Raw genomic sequence first — 16,929 nt, forward strand, 5'->3', positions numbered from 1 at the left:
AAGCAACTCAGGTCTGATTCAGAGTTTGGCACACAAGATACTCCATCACAAATATGAAGGATATCATGCCCGCTGTATTTCAAGTGCCTTGGAACATAACACACTTGTAATAAGGCGAATGGGATATCCGTCATATTTGTGACAGACTAACCTGTAAATGAGGCCCTTAGCCTTTTACTGCCTCCCTCCATGTGGGTACAAAACTCATTGGTAGCATACAATATCATTAAGATCAATCCTGAGAGGTACATTATTCTATAAATAACAACATAACCCAAATCACCTAATAAAGATATTAAATTTAACTCATAAATTTCAAAATGTGTACACCATACAAATGTGAAGTAAAATATTTGTACTCCTACTATGCATACAATCCTGAGTCATCATTTACTCTCATGGGCTTTTATTTCCAACAAACTAGGTTTCTGCTATATAAATACCATTACACTCACAACGATAAACATGCATGAAATTAATTATGCAATAACTGGCTAAAGTCATGGCTGGAATGCTTTATGTCATTTTGGATGAATGGACTTTCAAGGTACGCACATCACAAATGTTGGTCACTGGTACAGGAGCTTCAACACAATGCTTGGATTAGAGCTTAGTTTAGAAGAGTCAGGTATCACTGTGGTTTTTGTATGGTTTTATATCCACTTTGGTAGTTATCCTACCCATAACAATCAATCCATGTCTTCTTAGCAAAACACTTCCTTTGATGAAATGACCCTTTACAGAAATCCCACTTTGCTAACGGAGGATTCACTAAGTTCGGATCTTGATTGGTGAGAAGCTATTTTAAACATATACCAAAATCATTTATATAAAAGCATGGCTCTGCAGTAATTGTCCAACCTCTTCCAGGTTGCCCTTTTAAGCTTATGAGAAATGGACAGAGTTTATTGTGTTTTCCTGATTTATGTGGGTAAAATTCAATGTTGTTGGCAATTTCTTTAAGAACAAATCTCTCGCCAAGTTTCGATTTTTTATCATATCCCACAATTTGTTTTCATATTCACTTGAGTGGGTCTAGAAAGAAATCCAAATAATAAAAATATGTGAATAAATTGGTTACAACACACTATGAAATGAGTAACAATAACCATGTCTGAATATCTCCAGTTCACTTAACATGCCAAACGTTATGGGACTTTGGGCAGTGGTGTTCATGGAGGACAGAAGTGAGGAATGTATTGTATTTTGAAGATTTGTAGAAGATGGCAGACTCCTGTTTACTCAGCTCTCCAAATATATTAAAAATACAGTGAAAATTTGTAGGTGTGCTCATATTCCTCTGTAGTATATTATTAGAATTATGTGTCAATATATGAGCTGGCTTATGGGCTCATTAACAGTTTATTAGATGTGGGACATACATCAAAAAGTGCCATCAAGCTGGCAGTTTCCCCACTCCATTCAGTCAGGGAAAATCCATGTCTTCTACTGTGGGGCCTTCTCTGACTTGACTGGTGGATATTTTGACTGATAGTCCATCTGGCTCTGGCTGTCAGTCAATGTAAGTCACAATTTTAGGCACTATTTAGGGTGAATGATCCAACAAATACGTTTCCTTTTCGGGACCATCAGGGAAAGGCTAGCAATGATATGCAGGAAATCAAAGAATTATCCCATGTGTTGAGAGATAATTTTGTTTTTCGATCAAAACCTCTCTCTTTAGCAGTTTGTTTCTAAAAAGCAAAAGAAATGTTAACCGGCACTATAACCATGATGCTCTGCACAGCTTCAGTGCTTCCAGTGGAGCTGCCAAGACTCCACTGAAACCACTTTAATCACCAACTGCCTCATGTCGATCTATAAGTATGGTGGGTGGATTTACGATAAATAAGACTGTAAGTCTATTTATCATGTACAGAGAGATGGGATCAAGTCTAGGACTGGAAATGGTAGGTTTAACAAGATTTGAAAAAGCTCTACAGCCCTGAAGCAACTTCCATATCCTGTTGGAATTGAAACAATACGCTGTACTCCTTGAAGACAAGTGCAACCATAGAAGACTAAAGACGTGCAAAAATAGGTGCACAGCCTGTCTTAGCCTCGCCTCCACTGAGGGACTTGAAAAATGAAAAACAGTAATAGTTTAGAAATGCTCATACATCACGTGTGTGTAGGGTAACTCGGTACCCAACCCTCAGCCACACATATTTATAGATTACCTGATGTTCCTTAAGAAAACCCATAAGGATTCACTGGCCAATACTAGGGAAGTTCACCAACACCTAGTAATGTTGGTGATGGCAATTCAAAGCATTTGCTATCAAATCTTTCTTTACAATTATAAAGTTTGCAATTTTGGGTATGTCTTTTTCATTATGTCTCAACTGTACATTACTATACAATAATCCTTCAAGGATACATAAAATTGTCAGTGCAGAATATTCTGGTATTTACTGTCATGCAGTGTTCTAGCCATTAAGTACACTTTTCATACCCCAGAAGCTTCTTGTTAGAAAATGAAAATGTGAATTTATTGTCCTTGTTTCCTGACGCCTTTTCCAACTTTTGTTCTTCTTCCATTTTTAGTAACGAATCAGGTTTACTATTCTGAAAAACACAAAACACAAGAAATACAAAAAAGAGTATTTACATATACATATGAAATCCCAAACTGTATCACTTTTGATTCCGCTGTCGACCCTACTTATGATATTCCACTTACAATACTTATGTTGTTTTCTGGTGAGTTATGGCAACTGGTGTTTAATAATTTGAGGTGCATGTGAAAGCACTTTCATCATTGCCACCTAGGGTGGATAGCTATTTGTCACAACGTGATGATCAAATGTTTTGTTTATTACAAAAAACTACAGCATGTCTGACCTTGATGTTCAAAGCAGAAATACTGATGGCAGACACTGTACTCTTTCTTAAAAAAAATATTACTTTAGAAACAACCATACTATCTAGTAAATGTATTGTAAAAAGCATTGAAAATACGTATATAATAATATCTATTCTGTCACAACATAGCACAATTCTAATGGCATGAAAAAGTAATGTCTCATTTGGCATATACCTTATTAATAGGTTTCAGAACAATAAAAAGGGGTGCTGTAAAAATCCAAAGTTTCATTGATTTGGGGTCACAAAACATTTGTGAGGATACTGAAATGTATGTAATCTAAAAAGGAGTAGCCAAAAAGGTTAGTCGTTGCTGAGAACTTCCACACAATGTTACCATTGTCTTTATAAGTCAATATTTTCCTAAGTACTCTAGTATACTGAACTTTACTCTTACTCAGTGCTCAAAATCCTACTTCTTACAATCTGTGGAGTGGATATGTCCTTCAATAAAAAAATACACACAATGATGTGTTTTATGTTTGTGCTTTTGCAAAACAGTACTCAACTACTATTGAAAAGGAGCAAAACAGCACTCTTACAATATCTGACATGGTGTAAAATAGCATCTCTTTGAAAATTACCACCACTTTGTGTATGCTATCCATTCTGATAATATTGAGGTGTTAGAAAGAAAAAAAGAAATGTGTTGAGAGAAAAGGGAACGTTTACTCATTCCTCGAAAAATGGAGAGAACACATTTTGTAAGGAGAATATTACAAAGTGATTTTAACACCGCATTAGAAACAAAAATGGCAAACCTTTTTATAGTATGACAACACAAAAATTCTCTTAACCTATTTTATATCTGGAAATGCTATATTTACATTGTCAAATGGTCTTGTATGTGTAATGTCAGTGCTATTAATTGCAAAACAATATTAACACATGCTCACGATATAAAGAGGTCTACACACCCCAACAAATCAAAACAAGCTTAATGCCTTTTAAAAGTAACTATTATTAAAGTGAAAAGTGTTTACAAATATAATTTTAAATTGAATTGCATGACTTTTCAAAGAAGATCACCCGCCTGCCCGGTATGCAATGCAGATTTCCAATTAAGTGAAACACTAACTTAGAACTTTCCTGGCTTGGGCGAGACTATTGGGACCAATTATTTACCTCTAGACATGCCTAAAATATTGCAGGAAAGCATATTGTAATTTACTTGAATGTTACCAATATACACCCTTAGCAGTTTTGTTTTTGAGAGGCCTCGTTGGCTCATTCTTCAAATGGAACTGTGTATGTGAAGCCACATGTTCACTTGGTGGGTCACATTTTACATTCATGTGTCAGACATTTTACATGACAACAGTTTAGAATGCATGGGAGGTTAATACGGCCTTAGGGTCAAGAGGCAAAGTATTTTTACTGTACCTTATATTTCCATTTTGCTTCTGTTTTGATTTTATTCTGTTCTCGTATTTCAAACCTTTCAATGTCGTTTTGCTTCACAACAACCTCTTTGCTTGGAGGGCTTATCACAGTCTTTACCTCCTGTTAGAATACAGCTCATTAAGATTTCATGAAAGAAAATTGGAACAGGGTTTTCTTCAATACACACATGTTCACAAATAACATTTGCTTTCATTGGCCCGAAAAGAAAACTGCTCACATGAGTGTCAAATTTCTGCAACGCTATGACTAACCCAATTAGTCATTCTGAAATCGCCCTCCACCCCCAATTCACGAGACAGAACACAATGTTTGGCTCATCTAAACGTGCCACAACTAAAAAGTGCCATAACTATGCAACAAAACAATACGAGTGGCTCGGTAATGGTCACAGCACCTTCAGCACCGCAGGGGGACCGAGGCAAGGGTGGTGTATCCAAAGTGTGGGAGTTAAAGAGAGCACTATGGGCCAGATGTAGCAAAGGTTTTTACCCATTCTGTGTCTATGGGAAAAAGTGTTCGTACATATGGCCCTATAGCACAAACTCAAGGATTTCTGCCAGGGGTTTGTGAAGTGGTTCAGAAGCCAACAGTAAGGGTAAACAAACAGCACAAATATATGATTTCAGCTAGATTTTATGGGAATGCACTAATACAATACGTTTGCTGAAATTATCCAATTTACATATGCATTCTCATTAGTTAAAATCTCAAATACTGTAACACGCTTTCGCTTATTTAAGTATACACATACCAGTCCATTACAGTGAAGTGTGTATGGCTGCTCGCCTGGTAAGCATTGGCTTCCATGGGTTGCATGGGTACGGTTATGGGAGGCTGGGTAAAGTTATGGAAGCCTGCATCCCAATGATCCATCGGAGTGCAGAGCCATGATGGACCTGGAGTGCTGCATGTAGGCTAATGCACAGGCTGACAATCCAAGGGGTGGGAATTTACCTTTGTACCCACTGCTTTCGCGTTTCAAGAGCGGGGGAGTGCGAGCTTTGCGGGTGAGAGGCAATTCTGTATTATTCTCCCTTTGTGAAAGAAGATTGTGTAGTTACCTGTTCATGACAAATCCTCATACGCACATTTTATGCAGGAGCAGGCGTGTGTGCCACATAACTTGTTTATGCACATAATTTTTAACATATGTAGATTCACTTTGTGAACAGGCACGAATATACAATGCAGTGTCACATCAAATGTTCCTATTCAAAACATCTAATGCTTAACCTTTCAAAACAGTTTTTCAACACACAAGAGTTCCTCTCGAAGTTTCACATAATAGTTGTTATTGCTAATTAAACCTTTCCTTAGTTTGAAGGTTCTCTTCTTCATTTTGCTAGTACGCTCATGTTAGTGTTCGATTGAAATAATACATCTATTGTTAAAGCATGCTTGGAAGGCATTTGAGCATTAGCTAGGAACACAGTATACGCAATTAATTCTGGAAAAAAACACTTCGTCGCCTAAAAATGTTATCATAATTTAGTGCAAGCATGCTGCTCTTTGTGATTGCGTTTGTGGGGCCATATGCAGTTTTCCTCATTAGCAGTGAGTAATATGCATTCTAGCCACCGCATCACATACTGGGAACAGCGATTACATACAGATATTATATTAATACCAATTGCTATGCAGAATGCACTCTTCCCACGATCTACAGCAAAACCGCACAATAAGTAAATGCAGTGAGGCTCACCTTCTTTGGCGGTTCGATGCTTGTCAGAGCCTCTTTTGTGCGTGCTTCCAGGAGGTCAAGGTCAGGAGTGACTGGTGGTGTGCTGATGATGTCCTTGGATTTCTTGCCTTTTTTCTTTCCCTCTTCTTTGATCTTTGGGGGTTTGGGTTCTTTGGGAATTTTAGGGGGTTTGGGAGGTTTGGGAGCTTTAGGAATTTTAGGAGGTTTTGGAACCTTAGGAGGTTTTGGAGGTTTGGGTGGTTTCGGAACCTTCATAGATTTGGGTGTCTTTTTCTTCAAAGGTTTTTCGAAAGGAGGGGGTGTGTATGACATTGGCGATGAATCATGTTCCATCATCATTTCTTTTTCTTTCTCTCTCTCCAACTCTTTCTCCCTCTCCCTTTCCCTCTCTCTTTCTTTTTCTCTCTCCAATTCTTTCTCCCTCTCTCTTTCCTTCTCTCTCTCCCTCTCAATTTCCCTCTCCCGCTCCCTCTCTCTCTCCCTCTCCCTCTCCCTCTCGCGCTCCCTCTCGCGCTCCCTCTCCAATTCTAGTTGCCGCTCCCTTTCTCTCTCCATTTCCCTCAGCCTTTCCATTTCTTTCTCCCTCTCTCTTTCTCTCTCCCTCTCCCTTTCGATTTCCTCCTTTTCTTTTTTCTTTCTTTCCATTTCTTTCTCTTTTTCCTTTCTTTCCCTTTCTTTCTCTCTTTCTTTTCTTTCTCGTTCCTTCTCCTTTTTCTCCCGCTCCTTTTCCTTTCTCTCCCGTTCTTTCTCCTTCTCCTTCTTTTCTCGCTCCCTTTCCTTCTCCTTTTTCTCCAGTTCCTTCCACTCTTTTTCCTTTTCCGCTGCCTGGACTTCTTCGATATTGAAATTGGCACTAGTTTCTGTTTTGATGATTTTTCCTGCATTCTGTGTTTAAAAAGAGAATGAAAAACACACTTAAGCCAAGCTGCTATTGCAACACGTCAATTTGGACACTTTATTATGCATCAATTTTCACTTTTACATTGTGCCAGTTCCATAATCACTTAACTTTGCTTGTGCTTTATCACTACGGAAGTCCCAATGAATCAGAGACCCTACCAAAAAAGATTTCTTTCTAAACACAATGACTCTTTTAGTTCACTATGAAATGACATGCATGTTCAATAGTCACATAATTGGAATTCAAAATGAACATAGGAAATTAATAGAGTTAAAGCACTTAGTTACTGCATGTAGACTCCTTATTTTAGGTCCGGCTATTAACAGTTTCAAGCGTTGCTGTAATTAACACCACCAACACACAATATACGATGAAAGGGGCAATGGGCAGTCCTCTTCCGACGTAACTTCCGGTAGTGTCACTTCCAAGTGTCCACACTAAAGACAAATAATGTTGGGTGTGCCAGTCATGTCTTCTGGACTTTTGCAATGTAATGTGATTACTCAAAGAGGTCTGTATAGGGATTCGTTTTTTCTGTAAGGATTCTGAAAAAACTGAACACAAAGTAAAGTACAAAGGCGCACATGCACCTTAATAATTGTGAGTACATTCTTAAAGTAAACACGTTCTGACGCTTATAGTTGACATGCCATCATAGGTTTACAACAAATGTTCTACAGAGATGGACAGGCAAGACTGCTCCTTAAATAAACGCAGAAATATCTGGGGAACATAATTCGGCTGGCATTGGGCCCAGAACATCCAGCTTAATAGAGAGATTCCCACTCAAAAATATGCATTAGTCTGCTGACTAAAATGTCAATCAGTTGGGCATTAATGCAGAATTACCAACTTCGACACTTACAAGTTCAGTGGTTTGGGACATTTCTGATTAGAAATAACCACCAACTGGCATTTAAAAACTCTTCAGATGGAACAACTTCTTCCTGGTATGGTGGAGGTCTTTTCCATCTGGCCTAGTGTTTATCCAGCGGTTGTTTTATCACTTGACTGGGAAATAATAAAACAATTCGACATGCGCATAAGGGGCTACAAGTCAACAACCCTAGCAGTTGCCCATCACAACATGCATGATATGTGAAGTAGCAGCAATCAAGCAAGCAAACCCAGCCTCATCCACATGATCAACTGAAACCTCTCACATATGGACCTTTCCCACGGTAGCATGTGCCATGCAAGCAACATGCAAAGATAAGAAAGGTACACTCCAAGGAGAAGATCACAACAACTAGAATACATCAGAGTAAAAAAGAGTGCCTATGAGTTCTCTCTAACTCCAATACCAACAGGTTTGTCCACATGGAGAGGAATAAGCTCTAGCACATGGTTTCCTAAAAAATCAACTGTTTTGGCCACTGGGCGCCCTTACGGAAGATCAAAAAATGAACAAAACTCACACCTTCATATGTTGTGTGAGTTTGCCTCCTTGCTCTTTACATGCCCATACCCTTTCTTGTCAACCAGGAAATCATGGAAGCGCCTTCTATTGACATATAGTCAATTAAATGAATGCAGAAAATAGTCAGTCCTAATGTGCTTTAAATTATCATTATGATCATAAGCCACAGTGCTGCACATCAGTCCTCCTTCCGAACACTCGATGCATACAGAACAGACGCACACATCGCGTGAACTACAGTCGGCCAAGAGCTACAGGCTCACCTAATGTCTGTTGGGAAATCTTACACTTACAGTGAAGACAGAAGGTATGCTTTGTTGTCACTTCTAAGCAAAAGTACAAGTGACACACCGCAGACAGGACAACTGATCCTTTTTTCTTAACCTGGCACCAAACAAAGCATTCTCTCTACTTTATTCTATCTCAATTTAAACTGCATGCATCACATTCAGATATTCAACCTATACTACTCCTGTGACGTTTACATAGAGGCTCTGATGTTCCGTTCATCATGGCATTACATTTTCAAGATACACAATGAAAGGTATAGGGGGATTGCTGGTCTCATCTTTTGAGACCAAGGACGTTTCAAGGCATAGGCAAAGTGGAAAATTACCCAGGGCTACCACCTTCCAAAGGTCCATCTGGGAAAAAGAGCTTTTTCTCTCTCACCTCTGCCTATTTGTGCTTGTCAACCTCTCTCCTCTCTTCCCACAGCTGCCTCTGTCTCTCTATTATCAATGGCATCTAATTGACTCTGGGGCCCCAGGCAAGGCGTAGTTCAACTGTTTTTGATTTGCCTCCAATTCTGAAAGTTTTTTTGGCATCACGCAGGCTTGAATTAGGCAAAAATGGACCATAAGTTCCGAAGTTTTACCAAATAGGAGGCCAGAAAAAAGTCTTACCAGGGCCCCAAAAATACTAGGATGACACTGCCAAAGACAGGTCAGCGTGGAGTGGCGGTAGAGAAATGAAAGGCCCAAAAGCCAGTATTGGCACTGCCTCCATACCGTGATGAGGGAGGTGATCGAGCACTGATTTGAGGAACAAGAGTTCATAGTTTTGTTTTTAGCGAGGGAAAGGCTGATGCTAACAATCACTTGCAATGTAATGGGTCTCGCTTTTACTCGAGTTAGAGCTATCAGCTTTGTAAACTATTAAGGCCCCTCTCCCTGCAGAAAGTAAGGACCTTTGAACAAGGGGAAGGGAGTGGAGGGGTGGAGATATTAACGAGGAAGAGTTAAAAAAAATTGACAAATAAATAATAATAAAAAAACGAGCGAGATCGTGCTTGTGTAAAACCTTGAATAAGAGCAGGAGCACTATTATAAATGACGGAATTAAACTGGTAGTCATGAAAAACGCTCAATTACTGCCCAGCGAGATCGCGCTGCATACAAAATAAAAAGTAGTCCAAAAAACAAACGGAAAACATGAAGCCTCATATGTTTTCAGTAGTTGGCTGGTGTGCTCGAGGAGGGCTTAACACCGGAAAAGGTATGATGTATGCTAGCCATTAACCAATCAAACTGATGGGCATGACATAGGTGTGGTTAAAAGCCCACAGAGCGATTACAACAAAGGCCAACGCTTGCGTGCTCGACCCTAAAAAGTACCTGAACAAAGCAATCCAAAAGAAAAGAGTAGCATATGGAAACATGTTCCTCTTTTAATGGAGGATGTTATCAGCCAGTAGTTCCAATTGACTTGCTTGGACTGGTTGAAGATTAGACTACACCAGCTCTTAAAGTGACCTTTACCAATTAACAATATGGCAGTGAGACAGTCTGTAACAACTATTTCAACAAGATGGATGGTGGTGGAAAAAGAGAATAAGATATCTTTGCCATTAATGACTAAGCAGTAGGAGGATCTAATAAAGGAAATAGTTCCACATGAGCAGAAAGGGTAATGGACATAGTCCAGAGACTTTGGCGACACTCACCTGAAAAGGCGGCTTTTGGAGTTCTTCGCATGGCCTGATGCAGAATTTGGTGAACTCTGTCACAAATATGACAAAACAACCTGTCCATCAAGCCTTCAGCCTCCCGGGTCCATCAGAAAAGCTTACTCCGATAGCTTTTTGGAGTAGGGGCACGTGAGAGAAAGGTCTTCAGAACATTGCCCTTCTTAGAGTGGACATTCTGATGACCCGGCGGTCATGAATGAAAAAAACAATCCCTCACACCCTGTGAGAAAACTCAGGTTGTGGGGGCCTTTATCTGTTTGTTTTTCAAAAACAATCTGCAGCTCTGGGAGTCTGGTTCTGAAAAACAAACAATGTTTGGTGCACGGCCATCAGAAACATGGCAGATGTAAACATTTTATGCTGTCACGGAGGTTGCCTTGGTGGTGTCTCCTGCGAAGGCAACAACACTGAGGGGCCAGTGGTGATCTCTTCATTTTAGTGGGTGGTAGCTAGTATTCCAGCTGCAGTGGCAGAGGAGATGACCTCTGCCTCCCTGACATACAGCAAACCACCATTGAGGATCAAAATTGACCCTTTTTCTCATTATGCAAATATACTTTCTTCTTCACAGGCAGACAATTACGGAAGATCAAGTGAGGAATAAGCAAGAGTGAAACATAGGAGTGATAAAGCAATACTGTGAAACAACTTGGTATTACTCCCTCCTTCCATGTGTCCTTAGGTTCTACTTTTTGCAGTTCATCAGTACCATTACAGATGCAGTCTAATCATATACAAACTATTCTTCTTTCTTCTCCATTAGTTACTTCAGGATAAACTACTCTTTTTTGAGTGGGGTCAAGATGTGCCAAAAACAAAAAATAGCCACAGAATTTCAAATTTATTAAGACTGATTCAAGGCTTCACATGCAACATTGAATTTGTTGTCACAAGTGCTCCATAATTTGGATGGGACTGATCTGTTGTGGCTTCCAAGCTCGTTACACCACAGGGAGTCAAGGTGCAAAACACAAATAAGGTCCAACAAACCTAAAATGCGTAACGGATTGTTTATGTCAAGCACTAAAGCCTACCCTTACCCTCCTCTCTACACCCTCCTGCCAAGGCATCCCCATTCAACTGAACTTTCCCACTGAGAAGAGTAACAAAACTAACTTTTATATGGTTGGTTCCTTCTATAGTGATACATGCGAGCCATGCCACAATGGCATGAATGCAGCCCACATACACTTTCAGTGGTTGGGATTAATTCAAGAAAATTCACGCATCACTTTTTGCTTAAAGAAATGGGTCTCAAGGTTCTTGGAAGGTGGCACATACAAACCATGGGTCCTCGTTCCTCACACTTCTAAGGTAATTTCCTTGTACCTGAACTAATCTTATACCAGTTTTAAAATGTGAAGCTCCATTACGTACAAACAAACAATTTAGGGTTAAATATGGGAACATGTGCAGTGACTATAATTATGATGCTGGTGAATAATTTGATGAGAATATTATGATAATTCTTAAAAGGTAATCCAAAGGAAAGAAGTTCATTACAGACTAACTAATCTTTGATGTATTTATTTCACTAAATGTCACTGACTACATGAATAAAGTAATAATGAAAGGTTTGCACACACCTCTGTTAATCGTATTTCTTTGGCAAGGTCCTTGATAAGCTGGGATGGCTTAAAGTGCTCAGGGAGCTCATCTTCATGATCGTACAAAGCCTGAAAGAGAACAGAAAACAATATATACAAGTTCATCAATTTTGAACTGTATCAATAAAAATAGAGAAAAATAAAGACAATTTAGCTTCTGCCGTGATGTCAGCCGACAACCTAACAAGGGATCTATTTTATATTTATTTACAAGGCAATTACAAAGCCAATTGAGTGTAAAATAATTTAATGCATACAGAAAACTCACATTTGATTTAAAAAATGAATGTAATATCACTAGACTTGAATGGTATTACTTATATGCTGATCCTCAGAGACATTTTAGGACTGTACTCTCCAGAGTCAAGAAAAAATCAATTCTGCACTGGTTAAGTATGTCTTTCTTTTTATAATACTTTTCAAATTCTGTAATCATCCTGGCTCAGGGACAATGAGTGCAAGTATTTGCTGCCGATAAAGTTCTTGCTCAGGCTTAGTTGGCCTACAAGCTTTAAAAAGGAATTTACAAGTATAACTGCTAAACCATAACCAGGGCCTCTTTAAAAGAAAGTGTCCCATTATGTTGGTGCAATGATATGCCTGTGTCAGTTCGAGATCAGTAGTAGGGTAAAAGAAAGAGGTCCCATGAACTATTTTTCACAGGAGCCATCATCAGATACATATTAATTTACTTGTGACTGTCTGATAAGGCACCTGGTTTTCATTATTACAGAACATAATTGATACGAATTGAGGCTGATTAAAAAATTATTTATGTCTACAGGAACAAGAACAATATGAGTACTCTTTTACATACAAGCATTTGTGAGTCAGCCCTGAAATGTCCATCTCACTTTAGTAAAGGTTCAAAGAGGGCAGTGTCCTTTCTACTTTTATCATATGGTTGTATGAATATTACCATTTGAAATATGGGGTAATTCACAAAGGGATGTAACTGTATTTAAAAGTGTACTACAAGTGCATTATTTTACATACTCCAAAATGCCTTTGTGAATGGACACCCTCGAGTGTCAATCTGTTCAATGGAAGAATCAACCTCAAACTCAATTTAAAATTAATATAAGATAATGAGAATTCAATAATTCTAGTCATATGCTGAATCTTCTAAAGTCAACAAGATGTTAATTCTCAGGGCCTAAGATACAGTGCTTGATTCAAAGTTCTTCTAAGATAATGTAACATATAAGTGGCATTTTAAGGGTGTCTTGGGCCCTAAAGAAATAAGGAAAAAAGTACATGGAGAAGATGGGTGAAAGACAGCAATGAGGAGCAGGAGGGCAGAAGAGAATGGGCGAAAGAGGGAGCAACATGTGTCTGAAAGAGAGAAGCACATGGGCAGAGAGAGCAGGGAGGGAATAAAAGCACATTAGGAAGGCAGCTGGAAGGCACATGTATTTTTAACGGAGTGCTTGAAGAAAAATAAAAGGCTAATTCCTTAAAACCAAGCAGACTAAGCATAGAGGTAAGTAAATTAAAGAGATAGTAAAGAGGCTTGGCTCCATGGGAGGGACAAACTCCAGCATGGGTAAAAAACAAACAAATAAGAAGCAACCAAATGAAAAGTAACAGGAAACCCAACCTATGGTAAGCAACATGTGACCTCTAAGACTCTGCATTTTCTTAGTGAGTCCACAACATGACTCTAGCAACCAGACAGCTTGATCTAAAAGAGACCTCACCAAAACAGGACTATCTGAACCAAGTGGTGTTCAGATGTGATGGTATTTGGCATCTGAGCTTCCTTCTGGGGTGAAATCTGTGGAAATTGCAATGCAGTAAAGCTAGCCCTGTCCCATCTATATTTTGGTGTGTGGTGCAGAGTATCTTGAGAAGATACATTTAATGTAATATATTTAAATGTATTAAATATTTAATTTTGCTCTACATTTAAAATAAAAAAAATGACATTCATATTTGAAATAAAAAAATGTTACTACTTTTTGTGTTAAATAAACATTTTTACTTTTTTCTGCACTTTACAAAAAAGAGATCCTAACCCAAACTGTAGAGTCTCCGTATGGTAAAGTATATGGAAAAGTAAAACTGTTTATTTAACACAAAAAAGTTGTGAAAACACTTTTATGTTTAATATTATAGCAAGTTAATTTTATATATTCATTTGAAATGTTGGCCAAATCAAAATATGCTACAGCACTATTAACATAATTTTGAATTAAGTATATTAAATTAAATATTATGCAATTAAAAAACACATACTTACTAAAGTTTCTTTTTTGGCAGTAGTAACTCACACTCGTAAATGTGGCTCCAATCTATTTTTCAGGGGTGGGGACCCGTAAGTTTACACTTTTTAGCACCTTTACACTTTAAATTAGATTTTGAGAATTGCAAAAGGTACAAAAAGTTACTCAAAATTGTAAGAATAAATTACACATGTCAAGTACTTCCAAGTGTAAATTGCCTTTGTTAATAGCTCAGTCAATTCTTTGACTCCAATAAAAGAGTGGAACAGAAAAACCTAGTTGAAACCAGGAGTTCTGCCGTCTGGAGAAATATCACAGTGAGATTTGGTGGAAAAGTAGAAATCCAAGGCTGAGGATTTCAAAACATTTAGTTTTACTATCAAGTCACAAAGGGCTCAATAATGATAGACTTGTAGAGGTGTATACTGTGTTCCTAGATTCAGCAAGTATTTTCTGACGCCCTTTTGAAGAGCAATCAAAAGTATAGGTCAGAGGTGCAACAGCGCATTCCTCATCTGATGACTGCTTTGTAGATTGCACAGTAAAAGGAAGAAAATTAGGAAGGAGCTAACAACGAAAGGCTGACTTGAGCGATAGAGGAATTAAACAAAACCAAGCAAAACTGTATGTTCTAAAAAATCTGCAACTATTGGTGTGTGATAAACCTTATTGGTTGCTGGACAAACTCCATCACAGGGGAATCATCGTTTCCAGAATTTTCATATAGTTGCCCTCAATAAGACAATTCTCTTCTGCTTGTCTCGTACAAAATGTGTCTACCAGATGAACACAAAAATATGTTTCAACAGGTTTTGAGTCTTAAAAGATGTTTGAAAAAATGCAAAATAGGTTAGTGAATTTAGCAGTTGGTGAACTGCTGTAATTGGGCTCAACCACTCTGGTGAAAAATAACAGAGATAAATGTTGAAACCGCCTGTTTTATAAATGACGGCAAAGCAAGAGATTAGTTGTGTGCATTAAGCTCTCTCTCTATCTGATGAATGGTAAGAGAACGTTGAAGTCATTGGGGGTTATGAGAATGTTAAAAACTGTTTCCAAAAGAGAAGATGTTTTTGCCTTCAATGAGGAGAATGTTCACAATATGTCCCTGAAGAGGCCATTTCTATTTGCTTCCCTCAAACATGAAAATGACTGCAGGGACGATGAATCCATGAGTGTACTTCCCTTTATACCATTAGAGCACAGAAACCAGACACATATGGTTACTGAGGAGACTTGGGGTAGCCAGAAAGATTAAATCAGATGAAGCACACCTAATAAAGTTGAGCAAGCACTCTTCAAAGAAATGCTTGTTTGGAGCACCGTAATTAAAATGGCAAGCATACATTTTCTTCAGAAATTCTGCATCAGCTAAGAATATTTCAGTATTGCGGAGGGTTCAGAGCCTTGCTTCTTTATAACCAAATGCCTTATGAACTTCTGAATATCGACCCAGAAGGAGACTGCATAGATGTTCAAGATGTATTACCAGCTAATAACTAAAGAAAGTAAAACTACCAGAGAAACTACATCAGGACCAACCATCATTGGCTCCTAGGACCGAAAGGGAAAATAAAGAGTTCTTGAGGGCGTGAGAAAGACAAAACGAGGACCATTTCTAAAATGGAAAATGTGCATTGGTGCTTTTCCAAATATGGCACTGAAGACGATGCGTCACAAACACCTCTTGAACTTTAGGAAGAAAAAGTTTCTGCCAGTCCGGTTCAAACAAGCTAATGATGTGTGGAAGAGAATAGGACACTTGCTCTGGGATGCCAAAGTCAGAGAACTTTGTTAGATTGGTGTAAGAGTAAATAAAATGGAAATAATGGTTAGCTGAAAAGCCTTGGAGTTAGTTGATGGATTTGAATATCCTTTGTTCAAGTGAGGTGAGAGTGTTATTAATAGCAAGGCTAAAGTAGGTTATTCCAGAGTAAAGATCTTGAGGACTGTTTTGAGAAATTAATCATTGTCCTTCAACACAAGATTAAAGACAAGATCAGATTTAGATGGAAGAGTTCACACAGATGATGGAGGCACACACTAACAAACGGAAGATGCTAGAGATATTGCTGTGTGCGTCTGCTGTGCCTCTTTTAATAGGGAAAGAGAACTTTACATATTGTCAGTTATTTTCCTTAAAAAAAAAACAATAAAGAGAGGTAAATAAAGAAATCAATACCTGGGTGGCAAAACCTCGCTTCCTCCTGATTAACTGGAGAGTCAATCTAAAAAATGTCAGTTTTTTTAATTTTCCTAAAATTTCCTATGTTGCCTTCCTCATACAGAGCAAGTTCTACAGGACTGTGCATAGCACATGTATGTTCTTGTCACTCCAACAATACAAAGGGGCAAGCATATGGGTTCAGCTTTTCAGGTCACTGTCAGCACAATGACAATGTTTTTAGATAATCCTTTAGATATTATGCAGACTTGAGCACACCTGTTATATATAATAGAGTTCTAAGACTGATTGAAAACAGCAACATTATATATACTGGCCAAGTACAACCCAAAGTATGTGCAAATGGGAGATGGGCCACAGAGCTAATTTGCTGCAACATCACTAAATAAAATGATGGACGGAGTTTTCAAACTTTTCAAACACACACCCTCAGTCCCAGATCTGGGTTGAATCTATTGTTATTTTGCTCACCATGTCACACCAGTTTGGACCCAGCCATTTGCAAATCAGTCTTGAATCGGCTCCCCATGGGAACAGTCCAGCCGAAACTGCCTAGCCTGGTCTGCCCTGGACCAGAAACAAGTATTCTGTGACCGATTTCGGGGTATAACCCCTCATCAGCCAGGCTAGCTTGAATCCAATGACACAAAG

General features: G+C 38.6%; 1 protein-coding gene across 2 annotated transcripts in view; it reads right to left on the reverse strand.

The window, feature by feature from the left end:
* The window catches only part of PHF2 (PHD finger protein 2), a 450,390-nt gene that overhangs the window by 70,461 nt on the left and 363,000 nt on the right, over window positions 1-16,929 (reverse strand). For both annotated transcript variants that reach the window (XM_069206411.1, XM_069206410.1), the window contains exons 11-14: window positions 11,848-11,937; window positions 5,972-6,856; window positions 4,249-4,368; window positions 2,456-2,568 (exon numbers count right to left, since the gene is read on the reverse strand). In XM_069206411.1, the coding sequence (XP_069062512.1) occupies window positions 2,456-2,568; window positions 4,249-4,368; window positions 5,972-6,856; window positions 11,848-11,937 (1,208 nt within the window). The remainder of the gene's footprint in view (window positions 1-2,455; window positions 2,569-4,248; window positions 4,369-5,971; window positions 6,857-11,847; window positions 11,938-16,929) is intronic.

Source organism: Pleurodeles waltl, chromosome 9 (assembly GCF_031143425.1).
Source record: "Pleurodeles waltl isolate 20211129_DDA chromosome 9, aPleWal1.hap1.20221129, whole genome shotgun sequence".
NCBI classification, from domain to species: Eukaryota; Metazoa; Chordata; class Amphibia; order Caudata; family Salamandridae; genus Pleurodeles; species Pleurodeles waltl.